Source organism: Ranitomeya imitator, chromosome 9 (assembly GCF_032444005.1).
Source record: "Ranitomeya imitator isolate aRanImi1 chromosome 9, aRanImi1.pri, whole genome shotgun sequence".
NCBI lineage: Eukaryota > Metazoa > Chordata > Amphibia > Anura > Dendrobatidae > Ranitomeya > Ranitomeya imitator.
Window position 1 is genome coordinate 91243222 of NC_091290.1, and position 25736 is coordinate 91268957.

The following is a 25736-nucleotide window of genomic DNA, read 5'->3' on the forward strand; positions in this document are numbered from 1 at the left end:
CCTCCTCCATTGACTCCTCCTCATCCTCCTCACAAAGTGTCCCCTGCCTACGCCTTTGTGAGGAACCACGTGGCGCTGACTGTCCAGAAGCTGATGGAAATGGAGACTCCTCATCCTCCACCTCTTCCACAACATCATCCCTTAGCGCTTGCAGTGTTTGTTGAAGCAGGCAGATAAGGGGGACATTCATGCTGACTAGTGCATCATCTGCACTTGCCATCCGCGTGGAATAATCGAAGGGACGCAAAACCTGGCAGACGTCCTTCATAGTGGCCCACTCTGTGGTTGTGAAGTCTGAACGGCGCGGAGTGCGACTTCTTTGCGCCTGATGCAGCTGGTACTCCATTACTGCTTGCTGCTGCTCACACAACCGCTCCAACATATGTAACGTGGAATTCCACCTGGTAGGTAGGTCACATATGATGCGATGTTCCGGAAGGCGGAATCGGCGCTGCAGAGCAGCAATGTGCGATCTTGCCGTGCTGGAACGCCGTAAGTGAGCACACTCTAGGTGGGCCTTGTGCAGCAGTGCATCAAGATCCGGATAGTCCCTCAGAAAATTCTGCACAACCAAATTGAGCACATGTGCCAGAGATGGGATGTGAGTGAGGTTGCCAAGGGCCAAAGCTGCCACCAGATTTCGGCCATTGTCACACACTACCATGCCTGGCTGGAGATTCGCTGGCACAAACCACACATCGCTCTCCTGCTTGATGGCATTCCAGAGCTCCTGCGCTGTGTGGCTTCGATTCCCCAAAGAAACTAATTTCAAGACGGCCTGTTGATGTTTGGCCACGGCTGTGCTCATGTCGGTCGTAACAGGTAAACGTTCACGGGTCCATGTGGAGGTGGACTGTGACGGCTCCTGCAGCGATGATTCTGAGGAACTTGTGTATGAGGAGGAGTCAATGCGTACAGACTGGATTCCTGCAATCCTTGGAGTGGGCAGGACACGTCCTGCGCCACTCGCACGATCTGTACCCGGCTCAACAACATTAACCCAATGGGCAGTGAGGGAAAGGTATCGCCCCTGTCCATGTTGACTGGTCCACGCATCGGTGGTGAGGTGGACCTTGCTACTGACGGCGTTCAGTAGCGCATGTTTTATGTGTCCCTCCACATGCTTGTGCAGGGCAGGGACGGCTTGCCTGCTGAAATAAAAGCGGCTGGGCACCTTGTACTGTGGGACTGCCAATGCCATCAAGTCATGGAAGCTGTCAGCCTCCACCAGCCTGAATGAGAGCATTTCCAGTGACAGAAGTTTGGCAATGCCTGCATTCAAAGCCTGTGCTCGGGGGTGGTTTGCCGAGAATGGCCGCCTTTTCTCCCATGCCTGTACTACCGATGGCTGTAGACTGGGCTGGGAGTGTGAGGATGACTGGGAAGCCGCGGCAGGGGGCCTGAAACCAGCTATAGCTGGAACTTGTACAGCTCACGCCCTTATGATCTGGTTACAGCAAATTGAAGACCAGCTAAGGAATAAAGTTCCTAGGAATGACATTCTTACAAACATATCCCTAGTTCAAGGGGCAGCAGCCTTCTTGGCAGATTCCTCCGTGGACTCTGTGAAATTAACGGGTAGAGCAGCGGGCCTGTCCAACGCGGCCAGGAGAGCCTTATGGCTCAAAGGGTGTCCAGGAGATTTGCCATCCAAACATAAGCTTTGCTTCATCCCATGCGACGGTCAACTCCTCTTTGGGAAGTTAGAAGAGATATTGGAACAGGCAGGAGACAAAAAGAAAGCCTTTCCAACCTTCCCTAAAGATCCTAAAAAACCTTTTTTTCGGAGAAGATTTAACAGAGGCCGACCTCCAGGAGATAGGAGAAATTTTGATTTCAAAGATAAAAGGAGTTCGGGCTATATGTTCAAAGGGCCCTCTACCTCAGCAAAAAAGTCCCCCCAATGACATTACATCTCAGGTTGGAGGAAAACTCTCCCTCTTCTATCCAGCCTGGATAAACATCTCCCTCAGCACCTAGGTTCTAAATATTATAAAAGACGGCCTAAAAATAAAATTTATCCGTCCACCCAGTCACAATTTTATAATAACACCTCAAAGGAAAGTCCAGCAGGAACAATTAGTTCTAGAGACAGAAGTCCTTGGTCTGATTCAAAAAAATGTATTGCAAGACGTCCCGGTTCAGGAAGTAGGAAGGGGGTTTTACTCCCCCCTCTTTCTGATACAAAAACCCGATGGCTCTTGGAGAACCATAATCAACCTAAGAAAACTCAACCATTCAATAGACAACTACTCCTTCAAGATGGAGTCCATCAATACAACCACAAAGCTTCTGTTTCCTCACTGCTTTATGGCAGTAATAGACTTGAAGGAGGCATATTACCATATTCCAATACATCGCGGATACTGGAGATACTTGAGAGTGGCACTCTACATACAAAACCAAGTGAAACATTACCAATATACAGCCCTTCCATTCGGCCTATCTACAGCTCCCAGGGTCTTCACCAAGGTGATGGCAGAGGTAATGTCATACCTTCGTTCCCGGAATGTCGTGATTGTCCGATACTTGGACAATTTTCTTGTGATAGGGAAGACAGAGGCCGATTGCTCCCATCAGATAACAGTAGTGACATCAACTCTAATAGAGCTGGTTTGGATGATAAATGTTCCCAAATCGAAATTAGTTCCAGTAAAGGTGCAGTCCTTCCTAGGTTTAATACTAGATTCAGAACGTCAGCTCTGCCTCCTCCCGGAGAACAAAGTAGCCAAAATAATCAACTTGACCACTGCAGCAATACACCAACCCGAGATGACCCTAAGAAAAGTGATGTCCCTACTAGGCTCGTTAACATCTTGCATTCCGGCCGTAGGATGGGCACAATTCCACCTGAGACAACTGCAGTGGGAAGTTCTGTCAGCTCAAAGACTGTTAAAAGGGCGTTTGGAAGGAAATCTATGTCTTCATCGGGATGTAAGAGATTCCTTAGTTTGGTGGACCATAGAGGAACATCTAACTATGGGAGTCCAGTGGCAGAAACCGGTCGAGGACATCATCACGACCGACGCAAGCGGTTTAGGTTGGGGAGCTCACTTAAGATCCCATTCAGTTCAAGGAACTTGGTCCTCCCAAGAAAGGAGCTATGGCTCAAACGTAAAAGAACTATGGGCAGTAGAAAAGTCCTTGAAACATTTTCTTCCCCTGCTCCAGGGCCGCCATGCTCGAATCATGATGGACAATCGAGCAGTAGTGGCCTACATCGATCACCAGGGGGGATGAGGTGTTGGAACCTCATGGAGGTGTCAAACTTACTATTTCATTGGGCAGAACAACACCTATCTTCCCTAACAGCACTACACATAAGAGGTGTAGAAAACTCACAGGCAGATTTTCTGAGTCGCAGAATTCTGAGACAAGGGGAATGGTCCCTGAATTCTGGGGTATTCCAACAAATAATACAGGCCTGGGGTACACCAGAGATAGACTTATTTGCCACCTCACACAACAAGAAAGTGAAAAAATTCTGCTCACTGAACCCAAAGGAACATCCTTTCGCGGTAGATGCCCTACTAATACCGTGGAAATTCTCTCTGGCTTACGCATTTCCCCCGATAGTATCCCCAAAATTCCTCCTTGGGATCTAAATCTAGTCTTGGAGGCTTTAACCAAAGATCTTTTTGAGCCTTTGCAGGACATATCACCTAATTTACTCACCCTGAAAACAGTCCTACTAGTAGCCCTAACATCGGCCCGTAGGGTAGGTGACTTACAAGCTCTATCAATATGCCCTCCTTACACTCAGATTCTTGATGACAGGATAATCCTAAAACCAGATCCAACAGTAGTCCGGAAAATCAGAGAAGACCGAGCGAAAATAATACTCATAGCTCCATTCTGGCCAAAAAGACCATGGTTCTCCCTTCTAAGGCAGATGTCGTTAACAGACCCATGGATTCTGCCAGATGTGCCAGACCTGTTGACCCAGGGACCAGTGACCCACTCTCAGGTGAAGGGCTTCCATCTGGCAGCCTGGAATTTGAGAGGGCGCTACTGAGTCGCCAAGGATTCTCACCAGGGTTAATCTCCACCCTGTTAAAAAGCAGAAAGCCTATAACATCCAGAATCTACGGTAGGACCTGGAAGAAATTTTTAGACTTCTTGGGTGATCCGTTAGGGGATGTAGCTCCAGTGGGTCCCATCCTAGAATTTCTACATGCAGGTTTGCAACTAGGATTAGCAACTAGCACCCTTAAGGTTCAAGTTTCAGCCTTAGGGGCCCTATATAATTGCAACCTAGCATCTAATAGGTGGGTTTCACGATTTATAAAATCCTGTGGCAGGTCTAGACCGGTTATTATCCCCAAAATTCCTCCTTGGGATCTAAATCTAGTCTTGGAGGCTTTAACCAAAGATCTTTTTGAGCCTTTGCAGGACATATCACCTAATTTACTCACCCTGAAAACAGTCCTACTAGTAGCCCTAACATCGGCCCATAGGGTAGGTGATTTACAAGCTCTATCAATATGCCCTCCTTACACTCAGATTCTTGATGACAGGATAATCCTAAAACCAGATCCAGCATATCTCCCCAAAGTAGTCCAAAAATTTCATAGGAGTCAGGAGATTCCGTTACCATCATTTTGTAATAATTCTAAAAATCCGGGGGAACAAAAGTTCCATATGTTAGATGTAAACAGATCCATATTACAATACATGACCATGACTAGTCAGTGGAGGAAAGATCAAACCCTATTTGTAGCCTTTCAGGGTAGTAAAAAGGGGTGTGGGGTAGCTAAAAGTACCATTGCTAGATGGATCAGGAAGGCCATTAGTCTGTCCTATTCTGCAAGTGGCACTCCGGTTCCTGACCGCATCAAGGCTCACTCCACCAGAGCTATGGCTACCTCCTGGGCAGAGAAGGCTGAGGTATCAATTGACCAAATTTGCAAGGCCGCTACCTGGTCCTCACCCTCGACTTTTTTCAAACACTACCGGCTAGACCTTTCCTCCTCTGCTGACCTAACCTTTGGTAGAAGGGTACTCCAAGAGGTGGTCCCCCCCTAAGGTTTTTTCTTTCTACAAAAGTCTCTCAGGTGTGCCGTCATGGGGGAAGGGAAAACACCAATGTTACTTACTGGTAGCCGTTTTTTCCGGAACCCATGACGGCACCCGTATATTCCCCCCCTTTTTTACCCTTTCGGTGTGCACTTTTGTTTTGGGTGCTTTTAGTTAATATGATGTGGTGTTGGATTGCCATGTGTACTAACCTGGGGGGCCTCTCATGCTCTGAAAACCAACTGAAGCGACCGAGAGGTACCGCCCTTTTATTTTCAGTAGGGTTTCCTGTCCTGGCTGGGCGGATTACCTCTCTCAGGTGTGCCGTCATGGGTTCCAGAAAAACCGGCTACCAGTAACCCAGTAAGTAACCTTGGTGTTTCTGACACCTGACTTCATGAGTATAGATCTGTTTTGTATTAAACAGCCATCGTCTCTTCAGTCTGCGTCCAACAGATACTGCAGAACAGAATCAGGACGCAATGATGTCAAAAACCTTACCACTAACAACCTAAGTGGTTTGTAGAGGAAATACATAGGAGACACGGTCAAGATACCCCAAAAAAAGTTTATTAACAACAAATATTAGTAATATTTAAAACATAACTGGTACAGACCAAAATCCAACAGGACATTTACACAATATTGTCCTGCCATGCCACACATCCAATATCAGAATAAAAAAAGGCAGCAAATTGGTTCCGCAGGTGGCCAACTTCAGCAGTTGACCGCAGCGGGTGATGCTGGTAATCTGACAATGGGTTTGCAACTGGTTCATCCAGTTCAATGTTGGGTTGCTCCTTAGCCATTATGTAATTGTGGAGAACCACACAGGCTTTGACCACCTCATCGACTGTCTCCATTTTTAGATTAATGGCTGTTGCAAGAATGCACCATTTTGAGACTAGAATCCTAAAGGTACACTCTACTGTTCTTTGGGCCCTGGTCAGTCTGTAGTTAAATATCCTTTTAGTGTGGTTCAAGTCCCGACTGGAATATGGCTTCAGTAGGTTTTTACACATCTGAAAGGCCTCATCCCCAACCATAACAAATGGCATCGGTGGGCCTTCAGTGTTGGGGAGAAGTCGTGGCCATGGAAAATTAAATTTTTTGCCATACACACGTCGGCCCATATCCGAGTCCTTGAAAGTCTGGGAATCGTTGCCACGGCCAAAAGCTCCAATGTCGACAGCGATGAAGCCACAGTCCGCATCTGCTATTGCCATGAGCACAACAGAAAAATATATTTTATAGTTGAAGTACTCTGATCCTGTTCTTGCTGGTTTGATAATGTGGATGTGCTTTCCATCCACCGCACCCAGACAGTTGGGGAAATCACACACACTCCAGAATTTCTCTGCAATTCCCATCCACATGTCCTCGGTGGGTAGGGGTATAAACTCATACTGGAGAACATTCCACAAAGCCCGGCAGGTGTCCGCAACTATTCCGGACAGGATGGAAATTGCAAGGAAGTGGAGGGATGATAAGCTCTCTCCGGTTGCCAGAAATCTGTAATAAAATAAATAAAAAATAAATTACAATCAATTCTATTTATGGTGTTGTTATGCTAAAGACATAAAGGAAAATACAAAGAATACATGTCAGACCAACCAAAATTATGACTGGCATTTGTTTAGAATTGTTACGTACCTTAATGTAACCAGCAGACGTTCCTCTGTTGGAATTGCTCTACAGAGCTGGGTGTCCTGTCTCCGGATGGCTCCTTGGACACGACCAAGCAAATCCCGAAAAGAGTCTTGCGACATCCTGGTATATTCCGGGAATTTGTCCGGGTTGGCATTAAGCTCGCCATATAGCGTATGATAGGCTCCATGGCTCTCACGTAGTTCGATAATTGGGTGTCGCCAAAAACGCCTACGCCGTGTCCTTCTCCATCTTTCGCGATTTCTGTGTTGCTCCCAAGCAAACGCACAGGCAAGAAACAGCTTGATGCTTAAATCCAGGTTGAAATAAAAGCTCTCTATGCGAAGATCCATCATGACACAGGATACAGTAGCACACTGTTAAGATTTCAGCAGTCCAAGGGTCTATATATAGATATCTTATAATACACGCCCTCTGTAGTCCCATTGGCAGTGTCTGGTTATCTAGATTTTTCTCATGTAAAATTTTCCACCATGCGCACAAAAAACGCAAACGCATGACAAAACGCATGGAAAAGCGTGAAAATGCGGCGTTTTAGAAACCACATGCATTCCCGCATGCATCTAAAAATCTCTGCATTTGTACATGTTTCTATGCAGTTTTTCCTGCACTTGCAGATGCGGATTAAACGCTGCGGATTCGAATGCACATGTGAAACTAGCCTTAGACACTTGACTTCAATCAGAATTTCCCACAAGAAATTCAAGTCTAATAAGTCATCTCATAGATTGTAAGCTTGTGTGCAGGGCCCTCATTCCTCTTGGTTTCCGTTTTGCTCTAAGTGTTCATGGTTATGCTGTAATGTTTATTGTCTGTACAAGTCCCCTCTAAAATGAAAAGTGCTACAGAATATGTTGGTGCTATAATTATTATTATTATTATTATTATTATTATTATTATCTAGGTAGTCTTCCCTTTTGTCCAAATTGCTGCAAATTAGATTTATTTGTATAAACTGTATTCTCTTTCCTATACAATCAAAAAGTGCTATGCAAAAATATACCTGTGAGAAGGTAAGTAAACACTATTAGCCTATTTATGGTCAGTGAGGGCATATGCAAACATTAAAATTTAAACATTAAACATTTAACATTAAAAATTAAAATTTAATTTTGCCCAGTGTATACATTTGGCTATGACATAGTTCACTTTGCCTAACAAATAGATTTGGTTTTGATGACTAATTACTTGTCCAAAAAGAATACCAACTTTACATGGTTGAAATGTAACTTTGTGGTCATCAGTAAACTTTTTTGAATTTTCCAAATAATATCTATTGGGTTTACATTAATAACGCTAATCATAAATATTTCCCATAAAACACGATTTTTTATTATGACTCTTAACCCCTCTGTGACCTTAGACGTACTATCCCGTCGAGGTGCCCTGGGCTTATCTGACCCTGGACGGGATAGTACGTCATAGCCGATCGGCCGCGCTCACGGGGGGAGCGCGGCCGATCGCGGCCGGGTGTCAGCTGCTTATCGCAGCTGACATCCGGCACTATGTGCCAGGAGCGGTCACGGACCGCCCCCGGCACATTAACCCCTGGCACACCGCGATCAAAGATGATCGCGATGTGCCGGCGGTGCAGGGAAGCACCGCGCAGGGAGGGGGCTCCCTGCGGGCTTCCCTGAGCCCCCCGCAGCAACGCGATGTGATCGCGTTGCTGCGAGGGTCTCCTCACCTCCCTCCCTGCTCGAGCCCCGGATCCAAGATGGCCGCGGATCCGGGTCCTGCAGGGAGGGAGGTGGCTTCACAGAGCCTGCTCAGAGCAGGCACTGTGAAGCCTGCAGCGCTGCATGTCAGATCAGTGATCTGACAGAGTGCTGTGCAAACTGTCAGATCACTGATCTGTGATGTCCCCCCCTGGGACAAAGTAAAAAAGTTAAAAAAAAATTTTCCAAATGTGTAAAAAAAATAAAAAAAAATATTCCAAAATAATGAAAAAAAAAAAAATTATTATTCCCATAAATACATTTCTTCATCTAAATAAAAAAAAAAACCAATAAAAGTACACATATTTAGTATCGCCGCGTCCGTAACGACCCGACCTATAAAACTGTCCCACTAGTTAACCCCTTCAGTAAACACCGTAAGAAAAAAAAAAAAAAAATGAGGCAAAAAACAACGCTTTATTATCATACCGCTGAACAAAAAGTGGAATAACACGCGATCAAAAGGACAGATATAAATAACCATGGTACCGCTGAAAGCGTCATATTGTCCCGCAAAAAAAGAGCCGCCATACAGCATCATCAGCAAAAAAATAAAAAAGTTATAGTCCTGAGAATAAAGCGATGCAAAAATAATTATTTTTTCTGTAAAATAGTTTTTATCGTATAAAAGCGCCAAACCATAAAAAAATGATATAAATGAGGTGTCGCTGTAATCGTACTGACCCGAAGAATAAAACTGATTTATCAATTTTACCAAACGCGGAACGGTATAAACGCCTCCCCCAATAGAAATTCATGAATAGCTGGCTTTTGGTCATTCTTCCTCACAAAAATCGGAATAAAAAGCGATCAAAAAATGTCACGTGCCCAAAAATGTTTTCAATAAAAACGTCAACTCGTCCCGCAAAAAACAAGACCTCACATGACTCTGTGGACCAAAATATGGAAAAATTATAGCTCTCAAAATGTGGTATTGCAAAAAATATTTTTTGCAATAAAAAGGGTCTTTCAGTGTGTGACGTCTGCCAATCATAAAAATCCGCTAAAAAACTCGCTATAAAAGTAAATCAAACCCCCCTTCATCACCCCCTTAGTTAGGGAAAAATAAAAAAAAATGTATTTATTTCCATTTTCCCATTAGGGCTAGGGTTAGGGCTAGGGCTAGGGTTAGGGCTAGGGTTAGGGCTAGGGTTAGGGCTAGGGCTAGGGTTAGGGCTAGGGTTAGGGCTAGGGCTAGGGTTAGGGCTAGGGTTAGGGCTAGGGTTAGGGTTAGGGCTAGGGCTAGGGTTAGGGCTAGGGTTAGGGCTAGGGTTAGGGTTAGGGCTAGGTTAGGGCTAGGGTTAGGGTTAGGGTTGGGGCTACAGTTAGGGTTGGGGCTAAAGTTAGGGTTAGGGTTTAGATTACATTTACAGTTGGGAATAGGGTTGGGATTAGGGTTAGGGGTGTGTCAGGGTTAGAGGTGTGGTTAGGGTTACCGTTGGAATTAGGGTTAGGGGTGTGTTTAGATTAGGGTTTCAGTTATAATTGGGGGGTTTCCACTGTTTCGGCACATCAGGGGCTCTCCAAACACGACATGGCGTCCGATCTCAATTCCAGCCAATTCTGCGTTGAAAAAGTAAAACAGTGCTCCTTCCCTTCCGAGCTCTCCTGTGTGCCCAAACAGGGGTTTACCCCAACATATGGGGTATCAGCGTACTCAGGACAAATTGGACAACAACTTTTGTGGACCAATTTCTCCTGTTACCCTTGGGAAAATACAAAACTGGGGGCTAAAAAATAATTTTTGTGGGAAAACAAAAAGATTTTTTATTTTCACGGCTCTGCGTTATAAACTGTAGTGAAACACTTGGGGGTTCAAAGTTCTCACAACACATCTAGATAAGTTCATTGAGGGGTCTAGTTTCCAATATGGGGTCACTTGTGGGGGGTTTCTACTGTTTAGGTACATTAGGGGCTCTGCAAACGCAATGTGACGCCTGCAGACCAATCCATCTAAGTCTGCATTCCAAATGATGCTCCTTCCCTTCCGAGCCCTCCCATGCGCCCAAACGGTGGTTCCCCCCCACATATCGGGTATCAGCGTACTCAGGACAAATTGGACAACAACATTTAGGGTCCAATTTCTCCTGCTAACCTTGGAAAAATACAAAACTGGGGGCTAAAATATAATTTTTGTGGAAAAAAAATATTTTTTATTTGCATGGCTCTGCGTTATAAACTGTAGTGAAATACTTGGGGGTTCAAAGCTCTCACAACACATCAAGATGAGTTCCTTAGGGGGTCTACTTTCCAAAATGGTGTCACTTGTGGGGGGTTTCTACTGTTTAGGTACATTAGGGGCTCTGCAAACGCAATGTGACGCCTGCAGACCATTCCATCTAAGTCTGCATTCCAAATGGCGCTCCTTCCCTTCCGAACCCTCCCATGTGCCCAAACGGTGGTTCCCCCCCACATATGGGGTATCAGCGTACTCAGGACAAATTGGACAACAACTTTTGGGGTCCAATTTCTCCTGTTACCCTAGGGAAAATACAAAACTGGGGGCTAAAAAATAATTTTTGTGGGAAAAAAATTTAGTTTTATTTTTATGGCTCTGCATTATAAACTTCTGTGAAGCCCTTGGTGGGTCAAAGTGCTCACCACACATCCAGATAAGTTCCTTAGGGGGTCTACTTTCCAAAATGGTGTCACTTGTGGGGGGTTTCAATGTTTAGGCACATCAGTGGCTCTCCAAACGCAACATGGCGTCCCATCTCAATTCCTGTCAATTTTGCATTGAAAAGTCAAACGGCGCTCCTTCCCTTCCGAGCTCTCCCATGCGCCCAAACAGTGGTTTACTGCCACATATGGGGTATCAGCGTACTCGGGACAAATTGGACAACAACTTTTGAGGTCCAATTTCTTCTCTTACCCTTGGAAAAATAAAAAAATTGGGGGCAAAAATATAATTTTTGTGAAAAAATATGATTTTTTATTTTTACGGTTCTGCATTATAAACTTCTGTGAAGCACTTGGTGGGTCAAAGTGCTCACCACACCTCTAGATAAGTTCCTTAGGGGGTCTACTTTCCAAAATGGTGTCACTTGTGGGGGGTTTCAATGTTTAGGCACATCAGTGGCTCTCCAAACGCAACATGGCGTCCCATCTCAATTTCTGTCAATTTTGCATTGAAAAGTCAAACTGCGCTCCTTCCCTTCCGAGCTCTCCCATGCGCCCAAACAGTGGTTTACTGCCACATATGGGGTATCAGCGTACTCAGGACAAATTGGACAACAACTTTTGAGGTCCAATTTCTTCTCTTACCCTTGGAAAAATAAAAAATTGGGGGCAAAAATATAATTTTTGTGAAAAAATATGATTTTTTATTTTTACGGTTCTGCATTATAAACTTCTGTGAAGCACTTGGTGGGTCAAAGTGCTCACCACACATCCAGATAAGTTCCTTAGGGGGTCTACTTTCCAAAATGGTGTCACTTGTGGGGGGTTTCAATGTTTAGGCACATCAGTGGCTCTCCAAACGCAACATGGCGTCCCATCTCAATTCCTGTCAATTTTGCATTGAAAAGTCAAATAGCGCTCCTTCCCTTCCGAGCTCTCCCATGCGCCCAAACAGTGGTTTACTGCCACATATGGGGTATCAGCGTACTCAGGACAAATTGGACAACAACTTTTTGGGTCCAATTTCTCCTGTTACCCTTGGTAAAATAAAACAAATTGGAGCTGAAGTAAATTTTTTGTGTAAAAAAGTTAAATGTTCATTTTTATTTAAACATTCCAAAAATTCCTATTAAACACCTGAAGGGTTAATAAACTTCTTGAATGTGGTTTTGAGCACCTTGAGGGGTGCAGTTTTTAGAATGGTGTCACACTTGGGCATTTTCTATCATATAGACCCCTCAAAATGACTTCAAATGAGACGTGGTCCCTAAAAAAAAATGGTGTTGTAAAAATGAGAAATTGCTGGTCAACTTTTAACCCTTATAACTCCCTAACAAAAAAAAAAATTGGTTCAAAAATTATGCTGATGTAAAGGAGACATGTGGGAAATGTTACTTATTAAGTATTTTGTGTGACATATCTCTGTGATTTAATTGCATAAAAATTCAAAGTTTGAAAATTGCGAAATTTTCAAAATTTTCGCCAAATTTCCGTTTTTTTCACAAATAAACGCAGGTACTATCAAAGAAATTTTACCACTATCATGAAGTACAATATGTCACAAGAAAACAATGTCAGAATCACCAGGATCCGTTGAAGCGTTTCGGAGTTATAACCTCATAAAGGGACAGTGGTCAGAATTGTAAAAATTGGCCTGGTCATTAACGTGCAAACCACCCTTGGGGGTAAAGGGGTTAATATGCCACCGTCCCGTGGCTACTGACATTCTCAATGACCGTGAAAAAAACAACAAAAGTGCAAACAATAGTGAAAAAACGGTGAAAAACCCTGGTTGGGGGAGGATTTTACTGAATCCTATTAAATTATCTATACTAATACCTGCCTAGCTGCGGGGGTTGGCACCCTAGGGGGAGCATTGTGGCGCTGTCATGTCGGACGCTGTTCACACTAGGGCGTCTGACAGACAGCGGTAATTCCACATTTGTTCACTATATGCTCAGTGGCGCCGGCTAGATTTTATCCAGGTTATCCAGGGTTAATCTGGCTGGTAATCTGGTTGGAGGCTGGGTCACGCCAATGGCCTTTAAATAGTCATTCTGGACTTTGGGCATCACCGATTATAGCTTGTGTCTTGTGCCTGGTGATCTCGGTCTGGAGTGGTAGTCTAGGAGTTGAAGTATCGTATCTGGTGGTGTATTATCCCTTATCATATTTCTCCTTCCTCTATTTGTGTTTATTTTTGCCCTGTGCACATTATAGTGTTTTCCTGTGTGTCTGCGGCGTGGTGCGTTTTCAGTTTTCCCTGTCTGTACTTTCTGTGTAGGTTCGTGTGTGGTCTTATCACTGGGTGGCGGGTGGAGGTTTCAGCATAGGGCTGAAACAGGAGTTAGGGTCAGGCCTGGCGGCCCAGACAAGCACACGATCAGTGTAAATTCTGGGAGAGGGACAGACAGGGTTTTCCCTAGTCTGAGGGATATCGCAGGGGCCCGGGTAATCAGCTTTAGTCTACCCAATACCCCCATGACATTATAATCAGCCCAAAATAAATTTTGGATGCCATGGATCCCATGATTTCCATAACCCGCCAGTTGGAGGCGCTGTCCTTACAGGTCACTGAGTTGAAGAGGACAGTTTAGCAACAAAGTCTTGTAGTGTCTAATGTGCAAGCTGAAACTGCAGGTAGAGTCGCAGAGCCAAAGATCCCTTTACCTGAGAGGTTTGCTGGGGAACGCGGTAAATTTGTTGTTTTTTGTGAAGCTTGCAAATTATATTTTCGTATGCGCCCGGTTTCCTCAGGTAATGAGGCTCAGTGTGTGGGCCTAGTATTGTCATTACTAAACGGAGACCCCCAAGCATGGGCGTTTTCATTACCATCTGATTCAACTGCATTTAACTCAGTGGAGATTTTTTTTTCTGCTCATGGACTCATTTATGATGATCCTGACAGACTGGCTCTAGCAGAGTCTAAAATACGCGCTCTCCGCCAGGGGGAGCGAATGGCGAAGGATTACTGTTCTGAATTTCGCCGCTGGGCAGTGGACACACAATGGAATGACCCTGCGTTGCGGAGTCAATTTGTACATGGGGTTTCGAGAAGGGTTAAACAAGCCCTCCTTATGTATGAGACTCCTGCTTCTCTAGAGTCTGCCATGAGTCTTGTTGTCCGCATTGATCGCCGTTTGCGTCAGGGGGCGCAAGAGACACCGTCTATGGGGGAGGGCGTAGGTGCACGTGTGGTTGCTGCAGGTGAGCCCATGGAGCCCATCTGAGCTTATGCATATTCTCCATGGGGGTCTCTCAATGTGTGCTCCCTGCCAGAGTTATTGTCGCTGGCAAAGAGCTGCCAATCACTGTTTTTGTGGATAGTGGGTCGGCCACTAATCTCATTGATGCGGAGTTTGCGTGCACGGCCGGGTTCACGGTCGATAAACTGCCTCATCCTCTCCGGGTGGTCACCATCAATGCTACTCCACTCCCACAGGGGGAGATTACTGAGTTTGTGGCTGAGGTTAAACTCCACATTGGGGTCCTACATTCTGAGCAAGTTACATGTAGGGTGCTCAGTAATCTTCCTGCACAAATGGTTATGGGTTTTCCATGGTTGTCTATGCACAACCCAGTGATTGACTGGAAAACTCAGGATATTATTCAGTGGAGCGGAATTTGCCAGGAGAATTGCCTGGCCACATGTGTGTCTGCTGTGACTTCCAGCATTCCTGAGTCACTGCTGGATTTCGCAGATGTGTTCTGTTGTGAATTCTGCTTTTGAGCTCCCTCTGGTGGTAGCAGATGGTAATGCAGTTGTTCCTGGGCTGCAGTCTTGGACAGGTGTATCTGCTAATTGCAGTTCTGACTGGGGTATTTAGGCTTGCAGGACTCATTAGTCCTTGCCAGTTGTCAATGTTTTTTGGGATATGATGGATCTCTTTCTGGCTTCTCCTGCTTGGTTGCCATTTCAGCAAAGTTAAGTGTCTGTTTCTTTTTCTGTGGCACACAGGCTGTGTGTTTGTTTTTGATTGTATTCCTGCTCTGAATGTAGGATGCGCTGGAGTTGCAGATTTACGCTCCTACGTCTTTAGTTAGATGTAGGAAGTTTTTGTATATTCTGCTGTGGATATTTTTGAAGGGTTTTAATACTGACCGCACAGAACTCTGTCCTATCCTGTCCTATTTAGCTAGAGTGGCCTCTTGTGCTAATTCCTGTTTTTCTGCCTGTGTATGTTTTTTCCTCTCTGACTCACCGCCAATATTTGTGGGGGGCTGTCTATCCTTTGGGGTTCTGCTCTGAGGCAAGATAGTATTCCTATTTCCATCTTTAGGGGTATTTAGTCCTCCGGCTGTGACGAGGTGTCTAGGATTGGTTAGGTACACTCCACGGCTACTTCTAGTTGCGGTGTTAAGATCAGGATTTGCGGTCAGTATAGTGACCACCTACTCCAGTGAAAGTTTTCATGCTGCTCCAATGTCACCGGATCATAACAGTGTTCTCTGAGAAGGGTTGCTCTGAATTGCCACTACATCGACCCTATGACTGTAGTATTAGGTTTAAACCAGGGGCCAAATTGCCGAAAGCTAGGATGTTTAACATCTCTAGTCCTGAGAGGCAAGCCCTAAAGGACTACATTGATGAGAGTCTGAGCAAAGGGCACATCAGGCCTTCGTCCTCACCTGTGGCAGCGGGGTTCTTCTTCGTTAAGAAGAAAGATGGCGGACTACGCCCGTGTCTGGACTTTAGGGAGTTAAACCAGATTACGGTTTGTGATCTATACCCTATGCCACTGATACCTGATTTGTTCAACCAGGTGGCTGGTGCTAAGTGGTCTTCCAAGCTTGACCTCAGGGGGGCGTACAACCTCATAAGAGTCCGTCAAGGTGATGAATGGAAGACGGCTTTTAATACTCCTGAGGGTCATTTTGAAAATTTGGTGATGCCATTTGGGTTGACAAACGCGCCTGCTGTATTCTAACATTTCATAAATTGTGTTCTCGCATGTACTGGGGAAATTCGTTATTGCGTACTTAGATGACATTCTCATTTATTCATGCGACCGTGATACTCATTTAGAGCATGTGAGGCAGGTGCTACAGCTACTCAAAGAAAATCAGCTCTATGCAAAACTTGAGAAATGTGTTTTTTTTTGGTTAAGGAGTTGCCTTTCTTGGGTTATATTGTGTCTGCTTCAGGGTTTAAAATGGATGCCGTTAAGGTGCAAGCGGTGCTGCATTGGGAACGGCCTGATAACCTAAAAGCACTCCATCGATTCCTTGGATTTTCTAATTATTATAGAAAATTTATCAAAGATTTTTCTACCATTGCTAAACCGCTTACTGACATGACAAAAAAGGGTACCACCGGAGGCTGCTGTGCGCGCATTCGAATTTCTTAAGAACAGTTTTGCTTCAGCCCCATTCTGGTGCAACCAGACGTATCAAAACCATTTACCGTGGAGGTCGATGCGTCTGAGGTTGGAGTGGGGGCGGTGCTGTCACAAGGCTCATCCTTGGGCGAGTTGCATCCATGCGCCTACTTTTCCAAGAAGCTGTCATCTGCCAAACGTAACTACGATATCGGCAACAGGGAGTTGTTGGCTATCAAGTTGGCTTTTGAGGAATGGCAACACTTCTTGGAGGGGGCGGTCCACCAGGTTACAGTTATCACCGACCATAAAAATCTGCTCTATTTAGAGTCAGCCAAGCGTCTGTCCCTCAGGCAGGCTCGCTGGGCATTGTTTTTCACGCGTTTCAACTTTTTGGTCACGTACCGCCGGGTTCTAAGAATACTAAGGCAGATGCTTTATCCAGGTGTTTTCCGAGGGGAGAACCTCGGGAAGATCCGGTACCCATCCTCCAAAAGGGTGTAGTGGTCTCGGCTCTCACGTCAGAGGTTGAGGCGGAGATTGCCAAGGCTCAGGAGGAAGTACCACCACAGCTTCCTGTTAACAAATCATTTGTACCGCTCCATCTTCGCCTAAAGGTGTTGGGTGAGCATCATGATGCTGTTCTGGCTGGCCATCCAGGGGTTAGGGGTACCTTGGAGTTGGTGTCGCGTCGGTTTTGGTGGCCCAAAATCCGACAGGATGTGGTCTCGTACGTATCAGCATGTACCACATGTGCTAGGGCTAAGACGCCTCACTCCCGTCCTGCTGGCTCATTACATCCTCTAGGGGTACCCAGTAGGCCATGGACGGAGATCTCCATGGATTTTATTACAGACCTACCTTCCTCTGCTGGGAACACGGTCATCTTGGTTTTTTGTTGATTGGTTCTCAAAGATATCGCACTTTGTGTCCTTGCCTTCGTTGCCTAATGCAAAGACTCTGGCTCAGGTTTTTGTGCAGGAGGTGGTCAGACTTCACGGGGTCCCGTCTGACATAGTGGTAGGGGTACTCAGTTTGTGGCGAAATTTTGGAAAGCTTTTTGCTCACGGCTGGGGATCAAGTTGTCGCATTCTTTGGTGTTTCATCCTCCGTCAAATGGTCAGACCGAGCGTATGAACCAGAATTTGGAGCAGTACTTACGCTGCTTTGTTTCTGACAACCAGGAGGAATGGTCGACGTTCCTTCCTTTGGCTGAGTTTGCCATTAACAGTCACCGCCAGGAATCGTCTGGGGAGTCCCCGTTCTTTTGTGTTTATGGGTACCATCCTCAATTTTTTACTCTGCGTCACGGTGGCTCTGCTGGCGTTCCTGAGGAGGACCAGCTAGGAGCACAACTGTCATCTGTTTGGAGGAGAGTGAAACAGCGCTTGCTGAGCATGGGTACTAGGTACAAACGAGTGGCTGACAGTAGACGTGTGCCAGGCCCGGACCTGAGTGTGGGTGATTGGGTGTGGTTGTCCACAAAAAAACATAAAGCTCAAAGTACCATCCCTGAAATTGGGTCCAAGGTTTATTGGTCCATTTAAGGTCGCCGACATCATTAACCCGGTAGCTTACCGATTGGAGCTTCCTACTTTATATAAAATACACAACGTGTTTCACAGATCTCTGTTAAAGAAGGTGGTGGGTTCCGTGGACACGGCGCCGATGCCACCTCCAGTCTTGAGACAGTTATGACACCCTGCACCACAAGAAATTATTGTTGTAAAATCCCTGCAATATCAAATAATGAGGGACTAAAGTGCTAGGGATGATTATGTGATTTGATGGCTCAGAGACATTTATACTGACATCATAAATCAGGAGTATGCAAAATTTGCACACATTTTCGACCATTGCCGGAACACATGTTCTCTATTGTTTATAATAGGATTGGGGGATGAGGTTTCCTTAGGTATAGGAATGATCTCTGTATAGATATCAGGGGATCCTTTAGAACTGTATCTTGGGTAGAAGGGTTAACATCCACTGCAGGATTTATCTAGGGAGCCTAGGGTAAGCCATCGTTGAGCGGGGGCGCCACAGCGCTCCCCCTAGGGTGCCAACCCCCTCAGCTAGGCAGGTATCAGTATAGATAACTTAATAGGATTCAGTAAAATCCTCCCCCAACCAGGGTTTTTCACCGTTTTTTTTCACTATTGTTTGCACTTTTGTTATTTTTTTCACGGTGATTGAGAGTGCCAGTAGCCACGGGACGGTGATATCTTTAGAGTTCTAATAAAAAATCGTGTTTTATGGGAAATATTTATGATTTGTGGTCATCAGCTACCATAGGTTACAAGTTAACATTTCCTACTCCTTTCCAGATACCAAAAAAGATATCTTTAGTGTACAGGTGGGCAATTCATTTTCCCCAAGCACCATATGAGAGCTTGTGACTGTTGTAGATGGCCAAACCAACAGCTGGAAATGTATTCTCCTCCATAGTCCCACCACACAGTACAATGTTCCCACCCAGCTTCTCAAACAGTATGATGTCCCCTTAAACAGTATAATGTCCCAGAATATCATTGTATCTCCACAAAGCTCATCATAGAGTTTGATGCCCCTACAAAGCAATGCAAGAAACAGCATGATGTTCCCACAAAACTAATTATAATGTCCCTTTACACAGTATGCTGTCCCCAAAATGCCACACATGCAGTATGATTTCGCCACACAGCCCCATGTACAATAATGAAATAATGACCCCACACAGCAGTCCCACAATAAAATGACCCCTCAAATAGTCCACATTGTATGATGTCACCAAAAAGCCTCCCAGACATTATTATATACGCACAAAGTTTCTCAAACAGTATGTTGTCCACGCTCACAGCCTCTCAAACTGTAATGTCCCCTAACATAGTATCAGGTCCCCACAAAGCCATAAATACACTATCAGGTCCCGACACAGTATGATGTCCACACACCAGTTTATTACAAAATATCATGTTCCCTCACAGTCCCCACACAGATATTATGTCTCCTCACAGCTCTCTAAATAGTGTTATAACCCCACACAGCCCGACCTACACACTAATATGACCCCACACAGCCCTTCAAATTACGTTCATTTCAGCGTCCCTATACAGAGCAGCAACCTACAGAGTATTATGTTTCTACATAGCTCTCCGTGCATTATTATGTCCCCACACAGCCTCCATACACAGCATTATGTCTCCACACAGCTCCCCATGGAATACTCTGACTGTTCGTGTCCAAGGACCATTCCGGAACATCCTATGGGCCACATTTGTCCTGCAGGCTGCACTTTGCCTAGGGCTGTTTTGGAGTAAACTTTTGTATCATGAACTACTGTAGAATTTTTAGATTTAATAGTAACATCTCCAAGGAGTTTGTATGTTCTCTCCGTGTTTGTGTGGGTTTCCTCCTGGTACTCCAGTTTCCTCCCACATTCCAAAGACATACTGATAGGGAATCTGGATTGTGAGCCCCATCGGCGACAGTGATGATAATACATGCAAACTGTAAAGCGCTGCGGAATATGTTGGCGCTATATAAAAAATAAAGATTAACATTAACATTCCTTTATTTTTCAGGGTGATGAAGTATTGACTGTCATCAAAGCCAAGGCACAGTGGCCAGCTTGGCAACCCTTAAATGTGTAAGTGTGAAAAAAACATGTTTCTCTTTAATTTTAAGTGCTTTCTAATTTCAGTGCTGACATGTGTGACACCTGCTTTATCCCAGAGATAAAGTGATGAACTGTGTAACCCAGAGGTGGCTCACTCTAACAAATCACTGCTAACATGTACATCAGATGTTTTACTTCTAAAAAATGTTGAAATTTGGCCCAACTATATTGTAGCTATATTTTAGCCTAAAGTGCAGCACATGTCACAAACATATATACAGTGGTGTAAAAAAAAGTGTTTGCACCCTTCCTGCTTTTCTATTCTTTTGCATATTTGACACACTTAAATGTTTTAGATATAAAAAAAAAATTACCGTAATATTAGGCAACACAAATAAGCACAAAATGCAGTTTTGAAATTAAGGTATTTATTATTAAGAGAAAAAGAGATCCAAACCTACAGAGCCCTGTGTGAAAAAGTGACTTGGTGGGCTGCTATAACTTGGTGGGCCACCCTTAGCAGCAACAACTTCAATCAAGCATTTGTGATAACTGACAATGAGACTTTTACAATGTTCTGGAGGAATTTTGGCCCACACTCACCTCTGAGGAATTGTTGTAATTCAGCCACACTGGAGGGTTTCCAAGTATGAACTGCCTTTTTAAGGTCATGGCACAGCATCTCAATCAAATTAAGGTCAATAGTTTGACAAGTCCTCTCCAAAGTTTCAATTTAGTTTTTCTTAAGCCATTCAGAGGTGGACTTGCTGGTGTGTTTTGGATCATTATCCTGCTGCTTAACCCAAGTACGCTGCAGCTTGAGGTCACAAAACAAGTGCCAGACATTCTCTTTTAGAATTTTTTGGTAGACAGCGGAATTTATGGTTCAATTTACCACAGCAAGTCTTCCGGGCCCTGAAGAAGCAAAACAGACCCAGACATCACACTACCACCATATTTTACCAATAGTATGATGTCCCTTTTGTGAAATGCTGTGTTACTTCTATGCCTGATGTAATGGGACATACACCTTCCAAAAAAGTTCAACATTTGACTCGTCAATCAGAGTATTCTCCCAAAAATCTTGAGGATCATCAAGATGCTTTCTCATAAAAGTGAAAAAACTGAAACAAGTCATTATGTTCTTATAGCACAACAGTGGTTTTCGTCTTGGGACTTGCTGTCTATTTTGCCCACTCTCTTTCTTATGGTAAAGTCATAAACACTGACCTTAACTGAGGCAAGTGAGGCCTGCAGTTCTACAGATGTTTTTGTGGGGTCTTTTGTGACCTCTTCGAAGAGTTGTCGCTGCCCTCTTGGGTAGAGGTGGACAAACACCTGGATGTTCGGGTCTGGTGGGTTCGGTCGAACAGTTACAAAAAGTTCCTGTTTGGGTACCAGAACAGTACCCGGAGCCAAACCCAGAACCCATTCACTTGAATGAGGGGGCAGCCGACCCCTACTGCTGCTAATAACAGTGAGAGTAGGCAGCTGATGGGAGTATTCATCAGCCAGTGCCTGCACTATACATAAATTTGTTTAAAAATGGCGTGGGTTCCCCTATATTTTCGATAACTAACTGGCAAAACTCACAGCTGGGGCTGCAACACTCATCTGTCAGCTTTAGCAAGGCTAGTTATCAAGAATGGAGGGATTCCCACACCGTATTTTTTAATAATTCAAATAAATAATTTTTAAAAAACATATACAGAAAAAAAGCACACTTGCGCTCCTAGACTAAAATATATATGTTGGTAGCCGCAAGTGAAGGTGCAGGCTCGGTGCAAATCCTGCTAAATACACTATTATTAATAAAAAACCAAAGGGACTATCACTGCGCTTTCTCTCAGAGGCTCACAGATAATGAATGTCAAACTGATTGTTGAATGTAGAACACTGTAAGAAAAGCTGCGGTGCACTGCAATATGCTAGTGAGTGACCGTATGTGCAGCCACTTACTTGATGTTACTTGGCGGCGGAGCTTCTGGCCGGAGCACGCCACTATTCTTTCTGCCTTCACTCATCACCGCCTGTGATCCTGTACACCTACGCACGATACCAGCAACTCTGCTTTTGATCTATACAAGTAAGTAGCTGCACACACTGTCACTCACTAGCATATTGCAATGCACCACAGCTTTTTGTTACAGTGTTCCATATTGTACAATCAGTTTGACATTCATTATCTGTGAGCCTCTGAGAGTAAGCGCAGTGATAACCCCTTAGGTTTTCTTTAATATTTTTTTTTTAAAAACGGCGTAGGTACCCCTCTATTCTTGATAACCTGCTTTGATGAAAGTTGGGGGTTGCAGCCCTGAGCTCTGAGTTTTGCCTGGCTAGTTATTAAAAATGCAGGAATACCCACAACATTTTCTATTTTAAATTATTTATTTACAGCTCAGTCGGCAGCTGATGAATACTCCACTCAGCCGTGCTTGCTCTCACTGTTATTTGCGGCAGCAGGCATTGGTTGATGGGAGCAGTAGTCACATCAGCCCACACCAATGAGTGGAGGTAAACTTTATACCTTCGATCATAGCGGCAGCCTCACGCTGTCTTTTGACAGCTTGTGAACACGGCTATCTGAACAGGGGTGATGATTTTACCACCGATCAGAAGCGGTGTGTGCTGCACTTTCATGAACATGACAGTGGGACAAACACCCGGTGTTTGGGGGGCCGAACCTGGACAGTGACACAGACTTTCTGGTGAAGTCCGTGTTAGGTGCCCGTGCATGTACAGTAGGTATTCGGTATGGACGCCGGACCTTGCTGTTCTGATTCACCCATCTTTACTCTTAGGTAATTTAGGTCGGCCAGTCACTCCTGGAAAGGTTCATCACTGTCCCAAAGCTCTAGAAATGACTTTATAACTTTTTCCACACTGATTGACTTTAATTGTTTTGTTTCTCATTTGTTCCAGAATTTTTTCGGAATGCTGTATGATGTCTAGCTTTTGATGACCTATAAGGGTCATGTTCAGGATTACATTACATTACATTTTTTCGGAATGCTGTATGATGTCTAGCTTTTGATGACCTATAATGGTCATGTTCAGGATTACATCCGGTTTAGCTGCGGATTGAATGCTGTGTACAACCGCAGCGCTCAACCTGCAGCGTCCAGATATTACAGTGAGATAGTGGAGGGGATTTTATAAAATCCCGCCTCCACTATGCGTGCGGACACGCACCCGGCAGGCCTGTGTTTACCGACATGTGGCGCATATTTATTGATTGCAGCATGTCTGTTTACCTTGCGGCGACGTTCTGTCGCCGCAAGGAAAATCACAGGGCCCTATGAATGGGGTGCGGAGATTCCGGATGTGTGCAATGAACACATGCGCTTTGGGCGGAGAGAGTTTTCTGCTCCGTCCAAAGTGCCGTCATTACGGACGGTGGACACATACCCTTAGTCTACTTCACTTTGTGAAGCTGGTCCTATTTAAGTGATTTTTTGATTGAAAATAGGTGTAGCAGTAATCAGTAGAGTTGAGCGACTTTTACTTTTTTAGGATCGAGTCGGGTTTCGCGAAACCCGACTTTGTCAAAAGTTGGGTGAAATCGGCCAATTATTGTGAAAATTCGGGGATCGACCAAAACACGAAACCCAATGTAACTCAATGGGGAATCAAAGTCGGCAGTGAGTGGAGGACAGGAAAACACCTACAGTGCACATTTTAATGTCAAAAACATCCATTCTTGTTACTTAAGCTTGTCAATCTTAATTTACCTTATAATAATAATAGTTAATCATTGAAAATTGGGGGTCATTTGGCTAAAGTTGTGGGGGGATAGGGCTGGTTCAAGTTTTTCGTGGGCCCAGGAAGCGCAGACTATGTCACGGCGGTGGAGCAGGGAGAGGTAAATATTTCAACTTTGCAAGTGCTGTGATCCTGAGCAAGCAGGGAGGGGGGGCAACTCGTTCACATTGGCACTGGCACAGGGCCTCTCAAAGTATGGCGGTGTGTTTGACGGTAGGGGCGCCTCCCACCGGCAGAGACACTTTTGCGTACTATGAGGGGCCCTGTGCCAGTGACATCGCCAAAGAGTATGCTCCCCGACCTGATGAAGGAACATGCACTTTCATCTGCACCTTCCTCTTTGTCCCCGTGTAAGGTGGTATAATATGCTGGAAGGGAAACCTGACTTTCAGCAGGGTCAGATTCTGGCTGTGTAGAGTGCAAGGGGAATGGAGTGGTCTGGGTCAATGTACCAGCAGACTCATCTAGCAGTGGCTGGGCAATGGGCAGGATGAGGAGGAAACACCGATATAGGCCTAAATAAAAAAAGTAGGCTAAATGCAGTTCAAAATTGGTAACGGGACTAAACAGGCAGCATTGCTTTGTTCAGTGGAGGACAACTGTAATGAGTGGCAGACACAGTTAGTAGGCCTAAAATAAAAAAGTAGGCTAAATGCAGTTGAAAACTGGTAACAGGAGTAAACAGGTGGCACTGCTTTGTTCAGTGGAGGAGAACAAGAAACAGCAGCAGACATCGTTAGTAGGCCCAGCCAAACAAGTAGGCCAAATGCAGTGTAACATCCTAGCCAGGATCAAAATTGAAGCTCAGTTTTGTTCAGTGGAGGAGAAAGGCAAGGAGCGGCTGACACCGTTAGTAGGCATAACCAAACTAGTAGGCCAAATGCAGTGTAATATCCTAACCAACCTGAATGAAAATTGAAGCTCAGCTTTGTTTAGTGGAGGAGAAAGGCAAGGAGCGGCAGACACAGTTAGTAGGCGTAACCAAACCAGTAGGCCAAATGCAGTGTAATATCCTAACCAGGATGAAAATTGAAGCTCAGCTTTGTTCAGTGGAGGAGAAAGGCAAGGAGCGGCAGACACCGTTAGTAGGTGTAACCAAACCAGTTGGCCAAATGCAGTGTAATATCCTAACCAGGATGAAAATTAAAGCTCAGCTTTGTTCAGTGGAGGAGAAAGGCAAGCAGTGGCAGACACCGTTAGTAGGCGTAACCAAACCAGTATGTCAAATGCAGTGTAATATCAGACACCAGATGAAAATTGAGGCTCAGCTTTATTCAGTGGAGAACACCAAGCAGCAGCACACACCATTTGTAGGCCCAACTAAAGAAGTAGGCCAAATGCTGTTTAATATCTGACACCGTATGAAAATTGAGGCTCAGCTTTATTCAGTGGAGGACAACTGTAATGGGAGGCAGACACAGTTAGTAGGCCTAAATATGTAAGTAGGCAAAATGCAGTTCAAAATTGGTAAGTGGAGTACACAGGCAGCATAGCTGTTCAGGGGAAGGCAACTGTAATAAGTGGCTCAGACAGACAGAGTAGGCCTAAAATAAAAAAGGTGGCTAATTGCAGTTCAAAATTGGTAAGTGGAGTACACAGGCGGCATAGCGTGGTTCAGTGGAGGAGGACAAGTGTAATTAGTGGCTGACACACAGAGTAGGCCTAAAGTAAAAAAGAAGGCTATATTCAGTTCACAATTGGTAAGATGAGTACACAGGCGGCATAGCTGGGTTCAGCAGTGGAGGACAACTGTTGTGAGAGTCTGACACAGTTACTAGGCCCAAATAAGTAAGTAGGCTAAATGCTGTTCTAAATTGGTAAGAGGAGTACACAGGCAGCATAACTTGGTTCAGCGGAGGACAACTGTAATAAGTGGCTCAGACAGACAAAGTAGGCCTAAAATATAAAAAGTAGGCTAATGTCAGTTCAAAATTTGTTTGAGTAGTACACAGGAGGCATAGCTTTGTTCAGCGAAGGACAGTTGTAATGTGTGGTGCAGACAGTCAGACAGACAGAGGCCTAAAATAAAAAAGGTGC

At 44.8% G+C, this 25736-nt stretch overlaps 1 protein-coding gene across 4 annotated transcripts in view; it reads left to right on the top strand.

The window, feature by feature from the left end:
• SPON1 (spondin 1) overlaps positions 1-25736 on the top strand; it is a 1002740-nt gene that overhangs the window by 549769 nt on the left and 427235 nt on the right. For all 4 annotated transcript variants that reach the window (XM_069739940.1, XM_069739943.1, XM_069739942.1 and 1 more), the window contains one exon: positions 19903-19967. In XM_069739940.1, the coding sequence (XP_069596041.1) occupies positions 19903-19967 (65 nt within the window). The remainder of the gene's footprint in view (positions 1-19902; positions 19968-25736) is intronic.